General features: G+C 38.4%; 1 protein-coding gene across 1 annotated transcript; it reads right to left on the reverse strand.

Annotated features, from left to right (window-relative positions):
* Positions 1–1,929: 1,929 nt before the first annotated feature.
* On the reverse strand, positions 1,930–21,840 carry si:ch211-283g2.1 (sodium- and chloride-dependent GABA transporter ine). The gene is made up of 13 exons (XM_036580538.1): positions 21,635–21,840; positions 18,003–18,137; positions 17,384–17,588; positions 16,268–16,400; positions 15,262–15,396; positions 13,770–13,873; positions 11,363–11,487; positions 11,105–11,217; positions 8,685–8,825; positions 7,527–7,626; positions 5,823–5,923; positions 4,254–4,421; positions 1,930–3,005 (listed from the first exon to the last, which is right to left on the reverse strand). The coding sequence occupies exons 1-13, from the start codon at positions 21,765–21,767 to the stop codon at positions 2,847–2,849; spliced, it is 1,752 nt and encodes a 583-aa protein (XP_036436431.1). The 5' UTR covers positions 21,768–21,840; the 3' UTR covers positions 1,930–2,846.
* Positions 21,841–22,353: the final 513 nt, after the last annotated feature.

Here is a 22,353-nt window from a genome sequence, read left to right on the forward strand (position 1 = left end):
TATGGATAAGGCAGATGTTCTCATGAATTAAACATTTTAAAAGCTTATTAACGCTCTGAGTTGTTTTCTGTTTCTTCAGTCCATCTGTGTGCTGAATACAAAATACTCGGGTTCCAGCTGTACAACAGGGCTATCACAGCTGACTTTATTAGTAATCCAGTAATCTACTGATCATTTTGAAGATTAATGAAGTAATCTGAGTTCTTAAATGAGGCCAAACAATAAAAATGGACTTGCTGCATAATTCAGCGTGCGTTCAGAGTGGGTTAATGCAGGGGTGCACAACTCCAGTCCATGAGGGCCAGTGTCCAGCACAGTTTGGAGATTTCCCCCCTAAAAGACACCCACTTAATCTGGCAATGAACAGATAAGTGTAATCAGGTGTGTTGGAGCAGGTAAATCACCAAACTGTGCTGGACACCGGCCCTCCAGGAGCGGAGTTGTGCACCCCTGGGTTAATGTGAAGTGGTGCACTATGCACTGCAGATTTCTTCACAGTGGGGATGATAGGATGATTGTCTGCAACGCAACTATAGCCATTATTAACCTGTTTATATATAACATTATATATTTTTATGTACAAATATGGCAGCATATTTCCAGCCTTATGCTGATAATGGTAAAATAGAGATAAATGTGAAAAATAAGTTTTCTTTGGGGCTGTTTGTCTTTACAGCATCCTGCATGTATCTTTCTGCCATGAAGGGATTTTAAAAAATGTTTTAGGCCAAAATCTCATCTCAAAACTATTGTAAAAGAATGTTTTAGGCAACATTTTCATGATATCTGAAGCTGTTAGAGGCTTCAGATATCTGGTTCCTATCATATGTATATATACGTGCATAATGTGCCAAACCGAAAATATAAGGGTTTTTACTAAAGGTTGTGGCCTAATCAGAGTCCAGATTTAAACCCCATCAATGTTTTGCCACTTTTGGCTATATATATATATATATATATATATTAATGCATAGAACTTAACGTTACAGCTTAATGTTATGCATGTTATTCTTCATAGAAAATGTGGCTGTCAAAACAAAACCTTGTATCCAAAATGAGAAAGAAAAAACCTACTTTACTTTTAATGTGAGTCAATGGAACCAGAGTTTTTTCCAAGTCATTTTGGGCTGTTTCTTTTAGTCCGTTCATCATGAAATTTACGTACTATGTAAAGGACAACAGGCATTTTCAAATTATGTCAAAAACTGTAAAATGGCAAAATAGGTTGATTTGTTCCAACATCAGTGAAATAAAAGGACTGGTGGGCCAAATATACTTATAGTTAAGAGTGCCCATCTGGTTCTTTTTCTTACTTTAAGAGAAGCCATTTGAGCTCAGCTGCTGCTCTTTACATTTTACTATGAATGGAACAATAGAAATGCTCTAAAATGACATTAACTTACATTACAAAGGTTAAGAATGTTTTTGCCTTCTCCTGTAAAGAGTGGAGGTTGTTTTTTTTTTTGCATTATCATACAAATTGCCAGCTAATCATTGCTCTTTGTCCTCTGTTTAGACCAAACACAGCCTTTTTCTGAAAAAAAAGCCCTATTTTGTTAGTGCGATTGGTAAATACTATTGAGTCTCATTGTTAGATTCCACAACACCCCCTGTGCATATAATCTGTCTTTAAAACAAAAGGCTACTGAGGAAATGATTTAAAAATCGAAGAGGAATTCAAACCATTTGCTGAAGTTCTCTCACCCTTTGGACTCTAAGACAAAAGAACTTTATCTAACCGTATCTTACTCATGGGCTGTGTGTGGAGGAGGGTCAGTGTTCCAGAGTCCTTTATTTTTCAGTGCAGTATCTTCACTGACAGTGCTGTTTGGGCTAAGGTTAGGCTCTAACCCCAATGCAGTGTTATTACAGGTTTATATAGGTTTCCCTTTTTTGTGACTGGATGAACATAAAAAAAAAAACAGTTCATTAAAATGTTTAAATTAGTGTTTATATAAATTCACAGTTAGAAAACATTCTGCAATATTTTCTCTGACCAGAAAGTGGCGCCAAACGCAAAGTTTGGAATCGCTGTGTTGAATAATATACAAACAATTTTGTCAATAAATGCGTAAAATGACTCATATAGGCCAATATTATACAATCTTACAGTTTCCAAATAATTAGTAGGAAACTAAAGTGTAGTCTAGAGGCTGAGAGCACTGTTAAGAATAAAGTTAGAATAAGATTAACATCTAAAATGTCTTATATTTGAAAAGTGGTGATCCAAGAATTTGGCGTAGGACAAATGTGATTGTAAGTACATAATTATAGTATAAAATGATTTAATAGCTCCTTGCTTTTTCCAAAATACTTGAAATCTTCTAAACATCTTTTAGTGTCTCGTGTATAAATGTACATTGTATATGTTACGATTGCATAAAATAATTAAATAACATTAAAACATGATATAAAAGTGGTTCCACATGTACAACTTTTACATATAGAGAAACTGGCATATGTTTCTTGAGATTGGCGTATGGAGTGCAGCAAGATGGCTCAGCGGGATTCCAGATCATTTTTCTTGCCCAGGAAGTTGCATTTCTGTTTTGAGACTCACTCTGGCTAATTTTAGAAGGTAGGCTGTCTTTGGGGAAAAAATGTTTTAAAACTGAGTATGATTTACATAAATCCATAGTTGATTGCTGGAGCCTTGCATAGTCCATTTTTCCTGGCTGAAAATCAAGGCAAGAAACTTCAAAATCAGGCAAAGTCTTGTAAATGTTCTAAAGCCTTTCTTCTGCATCTCCACACTTCACCAGAGCAGTTATGACAACCAGACCTGACCCGTAGCAAAGCAAGGTCCAGAGCTGCTGTAGCCTGGGAGCGAGTCTGAGATCACCAGGTCACAAATTGGTCTGGATTGGAGGTTTTTCAGGCAGAGGGACGATTGAGCTGATAACAGCGAGGTTCGACGTCACTTCCAGCACACCTCTCTTCTGGAGGTAGTACGGGCTCAGCTCGGCTTCATCCAGCGCAAACGGTCTGATGGACTTTCGCAGTTTCTGGAAGAAGACAAAGCACATTAAGCAGTGTACTGGCAGGACATATGAGCTTCTCATCTCTCATAATTTGACAGCTTTAGATGATCTTAAGAGCCGGTGGGAAGAGGACATAGCTGAGCACATTCCAGATGAAACTTGGCAGAACATTATTTGAAGAATGGACTCATCTTCCATTTGTCAAAGGCATTTTGTTATACAGTTCAAGGTAGTACACTGACTTCATTGGTGTAGAGTAAGATTAGACATGCGATAGGTGCAAGCAGGACCCTGCAAGTCTACTACATATATTTTGGACGTGTCCAAATCATCACTACATCACTTTTGGAAATCTATTTTTTTTTTGTACTCTCTAAAATTCTGGAAGAACCAATAGGCTACTCTCCTTATATTGAATTACTTGGTGTTGCACCGCCAGATACCCAACTAAACAATCATAAATGCAACATATTGGCCTTTGGCACTTTGCTGGCCAGGCAATTAATACTGCTTAGGTGGAAGGACCCTCTTCCCCTTAATTATTCTCAGTGGAACAACGAGGTTATGCAACATCTCAAGCTAGAGAAGATACTTTCTTCAAGGATCTGTACAGATCTTGACATTTGGCAGCCTTTCCTAACATATGTGGAAAAAATGGAAGCCAAGAATTTTTATATATGTCCGTTTTTATATAATGTTGGAATTTATGCAGCTTTGTCTCATTGATGTAGGTCTGGAGGGTGGGATGGGTGGGTTTGGGGGTGTGGGATTGTCTTTTGTTTATTGTGAGTTATTTAATGTTATTTAATAAAAAGACCTTGATGAAAAAGAAGACAAAGCACATAACTGTGCAGAAGACAGGTGCAGTCAATATACTGTAAAGTTGTATGCAAAAGTTTGGGCCCCCCTGGTCAAATGGCATGCTGATTCCGTAAGTGAAAATAAGTCCTGTACAAACTTAAATATGGCATTTTAATGCACAATTTCTATTTATTTCCGGGAATGTATTGGATATTGGAAGAAAAGAAAACATAAAATGTCATAATTTTTACACAGACCACATTTCCAGTGTGTTAAATTCAGTAAACAGTAAATGTGCATTTAAAACATTTGACCAGGGGCACCCAAACTTTTGCATGCGATTGTTATGACAGGCCTGAAGGCTGACTGAATGAGCTGCCAAAGAGTGACAGAGGGGAAATTAAATAAGAGGAGAGTCAAATGGATGGATGGATGAATGGATGGCTGCAGATAGAAGGACTGATTTATTACCTCAGTGAAGGAACCTGGCAGAACCCACAGCGTGTGCAGCGCTGCCAGTGGTATCCAGATAATGGACGTCATGGCGATCACCCAGCCGATGCCCTGAGCCCAGGCCGGGTACATGTAATTCTCATAGCGTGCTGGTTTGAACTGAATCACTGAGAACACTAGAATTATCTAAGGAAGAAAGTACAAAATTACAGTTTGACAAAAAAAAATCTAATTTACTCAATCATGCCAACCCTGTTGAAAAAAAACACAGAAACAGTTACGTGTTTCTGTTGGTTCCTTATGGTTTGATGTGTTTTGGCCTTTTTGATGAGTTGATATCAAAGCATAAAGGGCTTTAATGGTTTAACAGCTGACCAATGGCTGATTCTAAATCCATCTGATGGTTTCCTAACAGGATCTAAAGGTGTTCCACAGGAAACTAGTGGTCTATTTTGTAAACCATTAGGCCATTTCCTATTACTGTGGGCCGATAACCAATATTTTTCGTGAACATATCTTCTGAAGTTGATACATAAACATTTATAAAATATAGATTTTAGGATTAAATCCCCCTGGATTAGCATTACGGAATATAACACTTATTTCTGTAGGGTTGCAAATACAGTAAAATGCAAATATTTTAGCGCAGTAGCCCAACATCGCCTAAACATTCTGCTCTTCTTACATTATGTCATCAAATGCTGGTTTAAAATATCAGTTAAACCGATAATTGTTTTAAAGCAAACATCTGCCAACACCAAAAGGATTCCGATATCATCATGCAGCCCTACTTGGTACAAGCCTGAATTACTTGTTAGCCACATTTCGATGCTCCAATGCAAAACTAAAGATGGAACGTTCAGACAAACGTTTTAGCTGATTGGCTGCATTTGGGTTGTATATATTATAGACTATGAAACTCTTTTCACAGATTTTTCAAAAGTCTCTGCATAATGAAATGGTTAAGATGGTGAACAGAGTCATTCAGAGTGGTTTGGTGTGAAATGCTCTGTTCTAGAGCAACCTGGAGAGTCAGAATTGTTCACAGTGTTGGTCATAGGAACCAGGCGTCTGAAGAGTTTAATGCCTCTAAAAGCTTCCTCATAGGACGCTTCTACATGAAATGGTTATGAATACGCTACCTGATGCCTAGGACATTATTTTACTATAGTATTTAGATTTTGTAAGGGAAATAGCACCCTAAAAAAACATTTTTTTCAGATTTATCACTACTTTTTTCATTATTAATGTGTAGGTTCCTGTAGATATTCTGGTCATTTTGGAAATTAAATAAAATAGCCATATTTGCATTGTAGGTATCGCATCCCCTGGTTCCAGTGTGACTCAAAACACTCTGAATGACTCAACGAGTGAATTATGCAAAAATTATATATCATATATATAATATATAGCATATCATATATAGCATATCAAAATCTTCGCACGCTATTCATAATTCTTTTCTGAAACGTATTCAGTAACGCTGAATTTTAATTTTCTGTCTGTCTGTGTCTGTCTGTGCTGTGTTAAAGAGATTCCAAACTGTAGGACAATTCAGAGAAAAATACAGTGACTCATGCGACTCACCGTCACCAGTAAAGGACAGATCAATATCCAGCAAACTCTGAAAAAGATGTTGGGCTTTTTCCCCGTCATCTCCTCTAAATTACTGGACAGACGCCTTACCCCTGAGAACAGAACACGACAGACAAGCTGGTGAAAAGGGTGCCATTCTGGTCTAGTAGAATAAAAGTGACCTCATGATTTGACTGTGAGGGTCATTTGACTACCTCCAAATGGGAGCAGGATTTGATTCTCAAAGCAGATTTGAAAAAAGTTGATAGATTTTTTTTCTCTCTTTTTCTGTTTGGACTTTAAGGAAAAGATTAAATACAGTGTTATGCAAAAGTTTGCTCACCCCTCATCAAATTACATTTTGTTGATTTTCTAAGTGAACGATAAGTGCATATTACACAATACATATGCAATGTTTACCAGTTGAAGAATCCCGATTATCGATTCTATCGCCCTGCCAATACAGTCTGCAGCAACTCAGACCTACTTTCTATTCTATTTCTAGTTTTTATCTTTTTTTGAAACATTAAATGTGTACATGAAAATCTATTTAATAATATAAACTTGAGTAACTCAACATCTTTTGAAAACTAAAGACGTTGAGTTACCTGTTTTAATAGATGTTACTGCAAACATGCGCGTTCATGAGTTACTTGTTTTGTAGGTTCATGGCGGCATGTGTGCTAATGTGCCCCCTGCTGGACAAATGTCAGACTGCTACACATGCTCCAAATAATTTGATTTCCAAAGCCATGCTCAAGTGCTTTACAAATGAAAAAACAAGTCTGTTTCTGTTTTTATAGCACAGTTACTCTGGATTTCATCTGTAACCTTTACAGGAAGAAGATGCTTTGGTAAAGCATGTAGAATAGTATTTTCATAATGTTCAGAATTTAACTCATTTGATCCACCGGGACCTACAATAGAACAATAATGACGGAAAATGCTGTGAATTTTTCTCAGAGACTAAATCGCACTCTGGGAAACCCACAGCAGAGTCAGTGGGGAATTTCCTCTACTATAGCCTCACAGCTTTCTAAGGTCCCATATTAACCTAATGTTTTAACAGTTATGGTGAAAAAACGTGCACATTAATTAATATTGTTTAGCAAGCTTTTAAAGGTAAATCAGTCCTCTCCAGTTCCCTGTTAGTTTCAAACACAGCGATTATCGCCTTTAAGCATCATCATCGGTTTACTTGTCCCTCATTCACAATATGTGTTGACAACACCTTATCTCCCAGGCCTAGTACACATCCTCTACAGAGAACACACTTCCACACATTATAATCCACAAATGCTGTTTACTTGCAGAATTTAACGTATTGGAAAAAATCAAACATACAGTGTGGCCTTTCAGAAAGCATGTAGCATATTATTTTCAAAATGTTCCGAATTTAACTCATTCGAACCACTGGGACACAACAGCTGTACGAACAATGCTGTGAATGTTTCTCAGACAGTAAATCACACTCTGGGAAACCCTGCAAACAAATAGAAATTCAGCACTAAAATTTGCAGAAAATGCAAATGCTACATTAAGTTTGTCGCTGCAGAGAACGTGTTCACTTATTTTCACTTGGAAAATCAACAACCGGTGGTGTTCAAACTTTTTCATATAATGTATGTGCCTGTCATATGTAGGCAGATGAACAAAAATCAAATGCTTGGCACAGTATGCAAAGGAGGACGTTAGGAATGTGTGTGTTGCTCGTACCATATAACCAGCAAACGGCCACCACCTCGAAAAAGGCCAGGAACATGATGGACACTATGGCAGTGTAGTGATCCATCAGCTGGAACACATAAATCCCAACCTGTGGAAAACCATCAGAGGTTGTTAACTATCATCAGAGGTTGCTCACTGTTGATATGTAACTCAGAATGCAGCACTAGTTCTCTGTAGGGGCCCGTACCAAATGTTCCCTGCTTTCTTGTAATTATTTTTGTAAATACAGTGTGCACTGTTTCAAAATGGCCCTTCCGTAAAATGGAATTTAAGATGCAAGAACAGTTTTGCATTAACCATAGTTGTCAAGTCATTGTAGTAAATAGTCCTAAACATTTAAGCCTGGACTCATTTTTAAATGATGTATGCCTCATGTCACTTGTGAAAGGGTCAGCCAGTCAGAACAGAACTGAAAATTCTTTATATGCATTGGGAAGAACAAGACGAGCATTGAAAAGAACAACAGCTCATGTATAAAATAGTTTTTTTATTTCTCCAATAAGGGGGGGGTATTAATTATGATATTGATATTTCTTGTGTGTCACTCCACTCCCAACAACATACAGTTGTATGTAAAGGTTTGGGCACCCTGATCAAATGACATGTTTTGTTGACTTTGAAAAGAAATTAAATAAATAAAAAAGTGAAAATAAGTTAACACATCCTCTACAGGAAACCAACCTCTGTACATTTTAATGCACAATTTGTGTTTATTTGCTGAATCTAACATAGCGGGGAAAATAAAACATAAAATGTTGCCCGTATCTGTGTTGTGGCACACCAATATTTCCCCACAGACTCAGCAAACAAATAAAATGTATGTGCTAAAATTTGCACAAAAAAAGCCATATTTAAGTGCCCTGCAGAGGATGTGTTAACTTATTTTCACTTAGAAAATTATATACATATACATACTTACACACATAGTAACAAAACAGCCTGTTTAATTCAAATAGAGGTGAAAAATGGTCTTGTGACAATAACTTGTTTTTTATGCATAAAGACAGACAAACATTGTTAGTGGACCTCAGGGGAAAAAATACCATGCAATAAAAAGGGCCCCTTTATCTACTATCAGCTTGCCATAGACATGAATGGTAACATAATACATTACTATTTTATGTATCCCAATCCAGTATTTTTTACCTGCATGACATGAGGGATGCCCAGGAGGAAAGCCGCGCTGCACACTACCAAAACCAGCAGTTCCTTTTGCCTGAGGTATTTCAGCAATGGCTTGCTGTAGCTGTCCATCAAACTGGTCACCATTACTTCTACCATTGCAAACTACAGCACATACAGCACATGTATCAGTGTCAGTATAAATATACATGTACACTACTGTACAAAAGTTTGGAAACATCATGGAACAGTTTGGCATCAATATTTTTAATCCTATCTGTAATATTTTGGTAATATTTTCAGAATTTTTCAAATAATTAGTAGGAAGTTGTAAAATAACTCTTAGATGCATCCAGAATGATGGACAGAGATGTATATGAATCCAGACTGAGAAAGCTGTATCACAGAGAATGAAGTTATGAGAATAATTAATTTGTTATTGATAAAGCAAATATGCATAATACCAAAAGAAAAGTGGTGATCAAATCTTGAGGATGATAATAAAAATACTGCAAATAAATGCTCAGAGTATATTAGTTGTAATTTAACATGACCCATTAAAAAAATAATAAATAGAATAAAACCTCTAAAAATGCCTTCTGTTCTGTATTTTATCATTTTAATACATTGCATGTGTAATTTTGCATATAAAACAGCAAAAAGTATTATATAACAAGTGATCCCAAACTGAACAGTAATGTATGCATATAAACACTAAAATAGTCATATGAATTAGACGATGAACTATATAGAGAACAAAGTCATCCCTGTTGTTAAAGCACTGTACACTTGACTTTTGAATGTTAGTTATTTCTTAATACAAATGCTCTGATTCTAACCTTCACCTTGTTTCACTTGTGTTTATAGCTGATTTCTCCTCTGCTGATAACCTCATGTTGAGAAAGAACACACAACAGCTTTACCCACTTCCTTTCAGTCCAGTCAGTACAAACAGCTTTCATTTAGGTCAGTTACTAAGCCGTATCAGACATCTGGAGATCTTCATAAAGCCTCTCAGAGTAGGAGCGCTGCTTCTAGGTCACTATAGGTTTCAGATTATAATGACTAAGATCATTATAAGAAGAAAGCTGTTCATAGATCAGCATTTATGTTCTTTGCACATATAGGCCCAAAAGCCATGTGCCAGCTAAAGCCTAAGCAAGCTTGGCTGAAGTTATAGCAAAGTCATTATAGGACAGTCTGTCCATTCGACGGCCATCTTGGCAGGGCAGTTATTTCTATTAGTGAAAGACGAGGCTCCCATCTCTTTAAATAGGGAGAGAACTATAAAACCATAACCAAAAGCCATATTAATGTTTCAAATACTAATTTGAAATCACTGATAAAATATGACAAAACCAGAATAAATTATTTGTTGCATCTCTGCTTTTTCTGGGGTTGCTGTGCATGCACGTATCTCTACAACGAAGGAGGATCACAAAGGGTGATAAATAATGTTAAATAACATGCACACAATGTTTTTCTCACTTATACTGTTGCATTAAAAACTCTGAGTTATAATGGGGGCTTTAAAATGCTACAGTAAACACCATACTGTCTCTGCTGCGTGTGATTTACAGAGTAAAATTTGCAGTATTTTCCATCCAGCTTAAGTGTCCTAATGGTTAGTTGAAATTTCTTTTGTTTTTTTGATTTGTAAAGCATGTGGGCATGGCTTTGGAAAGCGCTTACAGTTTGAAGTTCCTCCAGCAGTTAGCGCAATTACAAGTATTGTACTTATTATTCATAGATATCGCCCAGACCTAGTGTAATACACACGTTTCTTCAAAATGAACCTCATTAAAATTTTGATCCTAGTTATGGCCCTGCTGACGTATCTAGAACTTCCCAAAGGCCTAAAGAGACGTTTTTCTCATGAAAGTGGTCCCGCCCATTGTAAATCAAAACATGATTGGCCAGTTCCAGTTGAAATTACATTGTTGGTTCATCTAAAGCATTAAGCCTTCAGTTCAGCTCCTGAAGTCCTAAACAAGGGGAAAAAAACCTTAGGTGTTTCAAGAAATGAGCCCCTTTCCAACCAAAACTTAGTAAGTTAAAAGTATTACTACAATACTTGCAAAATTTAAACACAGCAAGCGTGGTCATTCTAAAGATGAACTACAAATTACAGACATGTATTGTTTAGTTCAGAGAAATTATCATGCCTGCTCCTGATGGAACATCTCATTTTGAGACTGCCTTGTTTAAGACTGTGGTTTAGACACAAAGCTGGCTACTTGTACTCTGCTTCACTCTCTCTCAGTAGCATATGTAGGGAATGAGGTTTTACAGCCCATTAGCTCCATGTAATTATCTACAACACGCCACAACCAAACCACAGGCGTGATGTTATTCATTAAATTGCTTTCTGGATGGTGTGCCAGTGTGTTGGCAGGCTGGAACTTTAAAATGTGTTTTTTAAAATGTAACAGGTCTGATTGTACCTGGCTGTCCAGGCCAAGGCAGAGGAGCATGAAGAAGAAGAACACTGCCCACATTGGGGCCACTGGCATCGTCACAAAAGCCTGTGGGTAAACCACAAACACCAGGCCTGGACCTGCAAGACATACATGACATCTTTCAAAAATCTATTAGGATGGCACCAGAGACAACCTACACTAGAAATGTTTATTAATTGTGTTGTTACAGTAACTGTGAATTCTATGTCTCCAGTGAAATATGCCCCAGAACCTGCAACTCACCATCAACTGCAATTTCGCTGACTGGAATATTCTGCAGGTAAGACATGTAGCCAAACGCAGAGAATATCACAAACCCAGCCAGAATGCTAGTCAATGAGTTAGTGATGGCGATGGCCAGGGTGTCCCTGCAATACACAATGAAAAACATGTCAATAAAGGTCACACAAAATGAATGTCAAAAAATGAACCTGACGTCTGCATTTTTGAGGACACAACATACTGTGAAAACAGCAGGTACACTAAACATACACTATATGGACAAAAGTATTGGGACACATTTAAGTGTTTCATTTAGTCCCATTGACACAGGTGTCTAAAATCAAGCACCTAGCCATGCAGTCTGCCTCTACAAACATTTGTGAAAGAATGGGTCGTTCTAAAGAGCTCACTGAATTTGGTGGTACTGTAATAGGATGCCATTTTTTCAGTACATGAAGTTTCTTCCCCCTTCAGATGTTCCATGATCAGCTGTGAGTGGTATTATTGAAAAGAGGAAGTGTTTAGGAACCACAGCAACTCAGCCATGAAGTGTCAGACCATGTAAAGTTACAGAGCAGGTCACTGAGTGTTGAGGAGCATAGTGCATAAAGTCGCCAACGCTCTGCTGACATAATAGCTACAGAGTTCCAAACCTCCTCTGGTATCAACAACAGCACAAAAACTGTGCGCCAGGAGCTTCATGGGTTTCCATGGCTGAGCAGTTGCATGCAAGCCTTACATCAACAAGCACAATCCCAATCATCAGATGGAGAGGTGTAAAGCACCACCACTGGACTCTGGAGCAGTGGAAACATATTCTGTGGAGTGACGAATCATGCGTCTCTATCTGGCAGTCTGATGGATGGGTCTGGGTTTGGCGAATGCCAGGAGTTACCAGCCTGACTGCATTGAGCCAGCTGTAAAGTTTGGTGGAGGAAGGATAATGGGGTTGTTTTTCAGGGGTTGGCCTAGGACCCTTAGTTCTAGTAAAGGGAAATCTTAACGTTTCAGCAGACCAAGACATTTTGGACAGTTGTATACTTCCAACATTGTGGGAACAGTTTGGGGAAGAACCTTTTCTGTTCCAGCATGACTGAGCACCAGTGCACAAAGCAAGGTCCATAAAGTCATGGCTGGGTGAGTTTGGTGTGGAAGAACTTGACTGGCCCTCACAGAACCCTGACCTTAATCCCATCAAACACCTCTGGGATGAACTAGAACAGAGATTGTGAGTCAGGCCCTCTTGTCCAGCATCAGTGTCTGACCTCACAAACGCTCTTCTGGATGAATGGGCAAAAATTCCCACAGACGCTCCAAAATCTTGTAGAAAAGCTTCCCAGAAGAGTGGAAGCTGTTATAGCTGCAAAGGGGGACCAACTCCATATTGATAGTCCCAATATTTTTGTCCATATAGTGTATGTTTGAAACTGGGTCCAGCATAGGTTGTGAAAGATAAATGGCTCCACTCTTCATAAAAAAAGATCATGATAAATTGAAGCTCCTAATAAGTTCCAACAGCAATAGAACAGAAATACAAAGTGGCCTTTACTATTAAAAATAAAGGTGCCAAAAGGATACTCTGCCATGGAATAATGACTTTGGTTCCCTTGAGAACTTTTCAGTGGATGGTTCTTTAGAGTTTCTACATCATTTGTGCACGGCAGAAATTGTGGAAAAAAATCATGATGAATGGACCAATAGAAATGCTCCAAAATTGCTAGGAATAAATCCTCTTTACATTAAATTACACTGAAAGTGAAGAATGTTTTTGGCCTCTCCTGTAAGGTTACCATTCTGGAGATTTTCCTTTGGACAGCGACGATATGACTGAAAGAGGGGAGAGAACTCTGAGAGCTTAGGCTGGAGTTTTGGACGGCCTCTGCTTTAAGCTAGAAAGCCGGACATCCACTTCATGGACAGAGAAAGGACTGAGGAACAGGGGAGGGGGAATTGATGAGGTGCGAGTAGAGATGAACATTTCTAGGATGTTACATTGAAAGTTGGACTCACCAGCACATCAGCACTGTCAACTCCAGTTTTGTAAACACTAAAGAGATGCGTGAACAACCTTTTTAAACTCTGGAGAACCTTCAGATAATGTAAAGGTTCTATAGTTTTTTTTCTTAGAACCGTACACCCAAGCCAAGAACTATTAAGCCACCTTTATTTTTAAGAATGTATGAAATGACTGAATCTACAGAAGGTGTATTTCTATAAAAACATTTTGTAGCAACTGATTTCTGCTCTGCTAAAATTTCATTCTAAACAAATAAAGATTTTGAGAGACAAACAGCACTTTACAAACGTCAGTTCCTACACTGATAGATGTCAATGTAAGAAGTTACTTTGCATCTCTATAAGGGACTCAGTACTTGAGGAGTTTTGTATTTGTTCTCTAGACAGTATGGTGAACAAATTCCAGTCTTACTTCAGCACGTTGTTGTTGAAGGAGTTGTAGCTTGCCATGGCCATGAGTGAGCCAAAGCCGATCCCAATGGAGTTAAAGATCTGAGCAGCTGCATTCACCCACACCTACAGACAAGACAAAGACGCTGTCTGAAACAGCCAAGACAAGACACAAGTGTTTCCCTTAGCAATACCCTGGATCACGGATCTATATCAGGGGTGTCAAACTCAACCACTAAAAGGGCCATATTAAAAAATTCTCAGCAAATCTGTGGGCTGTTAACTGTGTTTTTGCCATTTTGCCCTGACCTGAACGGGCCCTAGTTTTTTTAAATATACTAAAACTGCAACAGCAAAATAGGCATTGAATACTTATTCAAAAATAAAAAAAAAATTAAATAAAAATTGTTTTAGGTAGATCTTTTAAAACTGCCTATTTGCCTGAACTAGACACCAGGCATCTTTTCTTTTAGTGTAACCGCTGGCGCATAGATTGCTGTTGGGGGACGGGGGTCAGAACACACACTATGTTGCAGTGCATGCTGGGGACTGTAGTGCATCTCAGGGTAAAACGGGCTAGTAAGATTAGAAAATTAAAATCATTTCGTGGGCAGAATAGGACCGTGTCCTATTCATTGGCCTGACCTGGCCTTGTGTTTGACACGTGGGATCTATATCCTCATTTCCACTTACACATCTACACTATATGTCCAAAAGTATCCAGACACCCCTTCTTATTAGTGAATCAGCTACTTTGAGGTGCTTTTGCTGATAAAGGTGTTTAACTGAGCAAACAGCTTGTATTATCTCCACAAAAAAGCATTGCCAATAGAACGGGATGCTCTGTCAGACATGAGCCTGGTCACCATGCCCAATGCTGAATGTGAACCAGAGGGGTAAAAAGCCCCTCTAAAGGTATATTGTGCAATAAAAATAGTGAATAAATGTTGTTGAAATTGGTACACTGAAAAATGGTGCTTTGAATTTTTCATAATGAAATAATATAAATAATAATAAGCTAAACAGTCTGAAATGAATACAGTATGTTACATATACAATTGCTGTCTCAATAAGTATACTACTTTACCAAGAACTGTGTTAATGTAGCACATTGTATAGTTTTGTCTCAGCTCCTTAAACACCACTTTCAGTGTATTTATGTGGTAACAGTGATTATACTGATTGATGGGTTTAATTCACTTTAATACAAGTGATACATTTGATACATTTTGAGTGAGTTATAAACTGTAAATGTGGTTTTTGTTTCAGAAAATGTGCTAAAGCAACTGAGAACAGCGGTACTACCTTTGATTTCAGAAGAAATGTACGATGAGCAGATGTCTACCAACTTTTGGACACAGTGTAGTAGTATTTCGATCTGTCTCCACTCTATCATTGCTGTAATTTAGTCTCTTTCTTCCTCTACATTTTTTATAGTCCTCTCTTTATTCATGCTTTATCAAAGTGTTTTCATTTCCCAAAGCTCTTTCTTTCCAGTCGTTCTCCTCTCCTACCTCCACAGACAGTAGCTTCTCCCACTCAGGCACGATGAAGAACCGGATACCTGCTGTGGCCCCAGGGAGCTGAACGTTGTTGATAAGCAGGGCCACCAAGATCACGTAAGGGAAAAGAGCTGTGAAGTACACCACCTACAAATTACAGTACAAATGAATTATAGTATCAAAATAGGTTAACACGTTGCTTTTTTTTATTTTTCCACATATAATTTGATTTCACTGTAGCTTTAATTGGCTCTTTCCACAGGCCCCCTAGTGCCCATGCCATTTATCCTACAAGTTAGCAAGCAGGCCCTTGTAATATTCACCCACTTTTTTCCTTTTAAACATAATATTTTTGGTGATTTTTAGCAATTACATTCATGAGCAGTGGGTATGTGGTACCATGAGAACAAGTACATATACATATGACCCCCCCCATCCCAACCAAAACAAGGCCATCCTCAAAAAAGAAAAAGGAATATTTCAAAAAGAAGAGATATAGAAAAACAAATTTACTAAAACAAGGATTTGCTGATCCCATTCATTGCCCTTCACTTCACCAGGATCCCACATACACTACCTACCAACTGTTCTTATAGCAGATTTCCATTGTAAAGAGTACTGACCTTTTACGATAGTATCTATGAGTTCAGGAGGCAGATGCTCTATGAATGGTCAGCAAATTTTCATAAATAACAGGTCGCTGCCCCTGAGTACTGCAGGTAATTGTTCATGAGGAAGTATCCTAAATATTTTCCTATACCACTAACATAAGGTGCCATTCCCCTTAGCCAATTATTAAGAAAACTACTAACTTCCTAGCTAGAAGTAACAATTTATCAAGCAGTTTGTGACACAGAGGGGATAGTGAAACTGTTTTGGAGTGGAGGCCCAATGAACTTCATCCACTTTTATTGTGATGCCATGTATCCGCTGCACCTTGCTGTGCCTTCCCCATGTTTCTCTAATTCTAAACCAAATCCCCTTTTCATTACTGGATTTCCATGCTTGACTTCCTTACCTTTCCAGTGGACTTGACCCCTTTAAAGATGCAGAAGTAGACGAGAAGCCATGCCAACAGCAGGAGGAGAAAGAGTTCCCATCTCATACTACCAGTCTCCTCCACTCCTGAAGTCCTCTCCAGCATTTTATAACTGAGGCAAACACATTGGCAAATGCAGTCAACTCAATGTTATCTGACTGTTCTGTGTTTGCAAGTAAAGAATTGTTTAGCTTCAAAGGCAGCGTTTGGATCTGAATCATAGTAAGAGAGCCTTGCATATTCAAAACCATTCATATACATTGCAAACAAATTACATCAAAACAGGGTGAAGCTGCACAGTGTTCCCTCTGTACTTCAGTGTCTCCTGTACTCTAATCAGAGCTAATGTAAAGGCTCATAAAACATAAAGGGGCCCATAAACTCTGGCCTTCTGCTAATGAAGGTAAAGGTCTGACCCTCTGCTGCTGGTTTCTGCTGAGTAACAGTTACTCTGTACAAAGAACTGAACATTTAACTAATATGTTTAGTGGATTTAGTGGACTGTCTTACACTGTAATGGATACTGAGGGAAGAGAAGAGAAGAGAAGAGAAGAGAAGAGAAGAGAAAACAAGAGAAGAGAAAAGAAGAGAAAACAAGAGAAGAGAAAAGAAGAGAAAACAAGATGAGGCAAGAGAAGAGAACAGAAGATGAGGCAAGAGAAGAGAAGAGAAGAGAAAACAAGATGAGGCAAGAGAAGAGAAAACAAGAGAAGAGAAGAGAAGAGAAAATAAGAGAAGAGAAAATAAGAGAAGAGAAGAGAAAACAAAATGACGGAAAACAAGAGAAGAGAAGAGAAGAGAAGAGAAGAGAAGAGAAAACAAGATGAGGCAAGAGAAGAGAAGAGAAGATGAGACAAGAGAAGAGAAGAGAAGATGAGACAAGAGAAGAGAAAACAAGATGAGGCAAGAGAAGAGAAGAGAAGATGAGACAAGAGAAGAGAAGAGAAGATGAGACAAGAGAAGAGAAAACAAGATGAGAGAAGAGAAGAGAAAACAAAATGAGGCAAGAGAAGAGAAGAGAAGAGAAAACAAGATGAGAAAAGAGAAGAGAAGAGGGAAATGAAATAAATGAAAGAGGGAGGCCAGGAAACTCACTTGAAGAACTGCTGGCTGGCGGTGGACGTGGAGGAGCTGGTGGTGGCGTAGTCGGTGCAGTTGGGTCTGTTCCAGGTGTTATTACAGCTCTGCCAGGGCAGCCGGCTCTGGAATGAGCTGAACAGGTAGTACAGGGCCCAGGTGATGATCACATTATAGTACGTGCACATGATGAACGAGATGGCCACTGTGGCCACGCCCACACCTGAGGAGAAAAATCGAGGCAGATACAGTTCAATCACACTGAATTGGTCACAACATTTATATCAAAACGGACTTTAATTCAAATCTTAATTCAAATGTAGTGGTTGCTAAATGCTAATGTAATCTCAACAGCAATTTTATTTAGGTTAATCTTGCTGGTGTACATCCTCTAGCCCTTCATCTGTGGTCAGTTTCTGATCACAGAGTCACTTTTTGCTGGATATGATTGGGTACTGGACCAGGCCAAATTGTGCAGAAACATATAGTCTACAGTCTGTGAGTGAACCCCTATATAGTGGACCTATAAGGTAAGTGCAGCTTATAAAGTGACCAGTGAGTGGAAGTTTCAAGCAGGTGCTTCTAAAAAAGTGGACAGTAGGTTTAGAATGTAATATAGCATGTGGTAGAGCAGTACCTTTCAGCAGAGGGCACACTTTGGCCATAGCATGGACAGGTCCCTTCCTCAGGTACTGACCCACGGTCAGCTCCATGTAGAGAAGAGGAATGCCCAGCAAAACCAGCATCAGCAGGTAGGGCACCAGGAACGCACCTAAGGATGACACACATAATCTGGTCATCAAAAATGTGGGGCCCACCTAGACTTTCAAAACGTCTTTAATTCAAATCAGTATGTTTTCTTTGTCGGACTGAAAAAATATAAGACTAAGCAGGTTTATTATGAGGAATATAATATCGGTGACTGTGCTATAGGAATAATACTGTATCGTAGGCATTTTAGACCTGTTCTGTGATGCCAGCACACAAAACCTTCCAGTTGTTCCAGGTATCAAAACATTTTTTTACATGCTTTTAACAATAGTTTGAAAAAGAAAACTGTATTTCCCCAAAAAACACTTGAAAATTGGAATTTTGAAAAGATACTACACTCTTAAAAAGACGATTCTTCAAGGGTTCTGTAGTAGAGAAAATAGTTCTTCAGATGTGAATGTGTTGTTGACGGTTCTATATAGAAGCTTTTTGAAAAGGGTTCCATATAGCACCAAAAAGTGTTCTTCTATTGTGACAATGTCAAACGTGTAATAATAGCAGAACCCTTTTTGATGCTATGTAGAACCTGTTCCAAAAAGCTACTATATAGAACCATCTACAGCACATTCTCCCTCACTCTGAAGAACCATTTCACCTTGCAAAGAACCCTTTAATCATGCAAAACATTTTCTTAAAAAAGCCTTTAGAAATCTTTTTTAGTGTGTAGGAAGAAAAAGAAAAAGAAGGAGGAGTAGAAGGAGGAGGAGGAAAGGATGAGGCGATGAAGAGAAAGATGTGTAAGAAGAAGAAAAAGATGAAAAATGTGATGAAAAAATTGTATAAGAAAAAGGAGGATGAGGAGAAGAAGAAAAGGAAAAATATGTGGCAGTAGCAGGAGCAGAAGAAGAAGAGGAAGACAAAAGAATATGTGACAGAAGAAGAGAAGAAGCAGAAGATGTGGAAGAAAAAGAGGAAGAAAAAGATGTAGAAGAAGAAGAAGTGGAAGAAGAAGAACTGGAAGAAGAAGAAAAAGAAGAAGAAGAAGAAGAACAACAACAACAAGAAGATGCAGAAGAAAAAAGAATATGAGGAAGAAGAAGAAGAAGAAGAAGAAGAAAAAGAAGAAGAACAACAACAACAAGAAGTTGTGGAAGAAAAAAGAATATGAGGAAGAAGAAGAAGGTGATAAATCACTGAGGTGACTGACAGACAAACTGATTTTCATACTGAAGCTGTGCTCTTGACTCCTCTCTCTGTTCCCAGAAACACTCCCTGGAATGATGATCCTTTAATAATTGATGAGGAATGTGGTGAAAGGACACCTCTGTGAGAATTTCAGACACACTTTAAAAAAATACCCGTGCAGCAATCTGCTACTGTTTACCTAAACGTGACTCTGCATTTATTCAGTTAAACTGCTGCCCGTTTTCTGCCTTCTGCTCTCCACACACTGCTTTGTTTGCACAGTGTCAGATTTGTAGGACTTTTATTATATTGTTTGCACAGTCAGTTAGTGTATTGTCTGGTGCTGAGGCTAACATGTTTTATCTTATCTTACTTTATATTAAGCTTTACTGAGTTGTATAATATTGTAATATTGCATTTTTGCATTAATCATTCTGAGACACTCCAGCACACTTTGAATATGAGCCCATAAATGATCATGGCCAAGTGTCTCATGATTACGTACCGCAGATTTACTGCTTCTGATCTTCTGAACTCTCTCTCTCTCTCTCTCTCTCTCTCTCTCGCTCTCTCTCTCTCTCTCTCTGGAGTTTCTCAAAGCTAATACTTCTATAACTAACTGCTTTAACTAGCCAGCTAGCCCTAAAGGCTGCTTGTGTCTCTGTTCTTCTTTAGCCCGCAGTCAATGAGAAGCTACATTATTCATTTTCTCCTCTCTTGAACCCCTCTAATTTTACACAGAGCTCAGATTGATTTCCAAATTCTGAAAATTATTACAGAAAAGGAAAGTGAGACGCAGTCATTGATGAGTTTGTTGAACTTCTAGGATGAAATGAATGAGACGTCAAATAGGCCATAACCACCCTGCTGAAAAAACAATACAGACCAGCATGCATTTCAAGCTGGTCTATGATTGGTTTATGCCAGTCAGATGCTGGTTTAGCTGGTCACCCCAGCATGGTCATAGTGTTTGACCAGCATACCAGTGTTAAAACATAACGTATCACTGTTGTCAGAAGAAAACCTCGTATCTCCATTTTTGATGTTTTTCAGTTTTTGACATAATTTGAAAATGCATGTTACCCTTTACATTGCATAGAAATTTCATGTTGACTGGGCCAACAGAAATGGCCCAAAATGACTTGTAAAAAAGTCTGGTTCCATTGACTTACATCAACAGTAAAGTAGGTTTTTACCTTCTCCTGTAAAGTTACCATTTTGGAGAAACAAGGTTTTCTTCCAACAACAGCGATATGCTGGTTTTGGTGGTAATCAGCTTATCAACTTCCATTACACACAACATATGCTGCTTTTGCTGATGGCCGGCAATGCTGGCCTTTGCTGGTTTTTCTAGCAGGGCATAATGGTTGCTTAAACATTCATTTTTTAAATTAAGCTTCTCTTGCCAGTAAAGCAGCGTAGAGCTGGTCACCCTATGTTGTGTTTACAATTCTGGTCAGCAGCAATAGCTGTTAATATTTTAAACACCATCAAATCAGCATATGTTGTTTTGAATGCTGGTATGCTGGTCAACCAGCATGACCAACGTACATACAACAGATTACAAACTCAAATATTTAGTAAATAACCCTAAATAGGTAGAATGTAGAAGCTAGAAAAAAATATATGAAGATGATAAAAATGCTGCGTTAAGTAAATTACATAATTACACAATTATAAAGCTGCTAATTTGGCTGTCTAGTGAGGTAATCAAATCTGTGAAGGCAAAGTTTATCGTTTATGGATTACTGTTGTAACTGTTAAGTTACAGGGAAGTAATGTTGCAGGCAGCTCACAACATGCAACTAACTGCAAGACAGTTTCATGGAGTTAAGCCAGCCTAGCATATTACAGTTACCTTTTTGTATCCTGATTATGTAATGCTGTTACCCTGCAGCCGATATTGAAACCAACATTGATACAATACTTTTCTTTTAAAAATTATAAAGCTTTAAAATGAGCTAGTTATATTTTAAGCGCTTCACTGAAGATGACCATCTTAAAGTAGGCTATAATGCTCAAACTACTCAAACTCTCTGCTACACCTCAGGAAGAAATATACAGCTTACACAATCACATCACACAGTGCGAGTGAGTGCTGTTTCAGGATAGATTTGTTACAGGATTGGAGCGGGTTCATTCTTTTTTCCCCTCCGATATCTGATCTATCAGTTTTCTGCTACTGATATGCCATCGCTGTTTCTGTTTTGAAGCACCTTTACCTCTGTACCTCCTGTCACCCTTAGATAAACTGAATTTCTACAATGAACAACTGTCCTCTCAACTACATTAGCAGTAGTTATGCGGCAACACACGAAAGCAGTATCAGTACATTGCAGAACAGAGGAGAATGACTCTGCCAGGGTTTCATACCTCCACCACTCCGATAGCAAAGGTAAGGGAACCTCCAGATGTTGCCTAGGCCCACAGCACAGCCTATCCCAGCCAAAGTGAACTCAATCTGCCTGCTCCATGTGGGCCTCCCTGCTTCAAGCTCCCCAGCCATGGCTTCTTAAGGTTTCTTCTGTCGCTGTCTTCTTGCTAAAGCGCCAGGGTCCAGGACAGGGAATGAGATGGGCTTGGCCTAGCTGAGATTATGAAAGAAGGCTGGTCACATAATCACTCTTTATGGGTATTAATGATTAGCTGGGAAGCACAGCAGAGGTGACAGATCAGTGAAGCAGTGCAAAAGTATTATTGTTGCAGGAGCGTTTCTCATTCTAAATATGTAACCCCTCTTTTTTAATCTAAAACCTCATTTTAAAGCCTCATTTCAGGCAGCATTTATAACAATTCCATGTAATCACTTTCATGTGATGTAGCGTTAAACTCTTCAGATGTCTGGTTCCTATCACCTACACTGTGAACAGCTCTATGTTGGCAAGTTTCTCTAGAACAGAGCATTTCACATCAAACCACTCTGAATGGCTTCGCTTTTCAACCATTTGATTATGCAGAAAGTTTGAAAAATCTTTGGACCTCTCTTTAAATCAAATTCTAAACATGAGCTCTTCAAAATAAAAGTGCCAAAAGGCCTGTTGGAGCAAGGCCATAGATAAAGCACTTTTGGTATCCTAAAGAACCGTTTAATT

Source organism: Colossoma macropomum, unplaced genomic scaffold, assembly GCF_904425465.1.
Source record: "Colossoma macropomum unplaced genomic scaffold, Colossoma_macropomum, whole genome shotgun sequence".
In the NCBI taxonomy this organism is placed as follows: domain Eukaryota; kingdom Metazoa; phylum Chordata; class Actinopteri; order Characiformes; family Serrasalmidae; genus Colossoma; species Colossoma macropomum.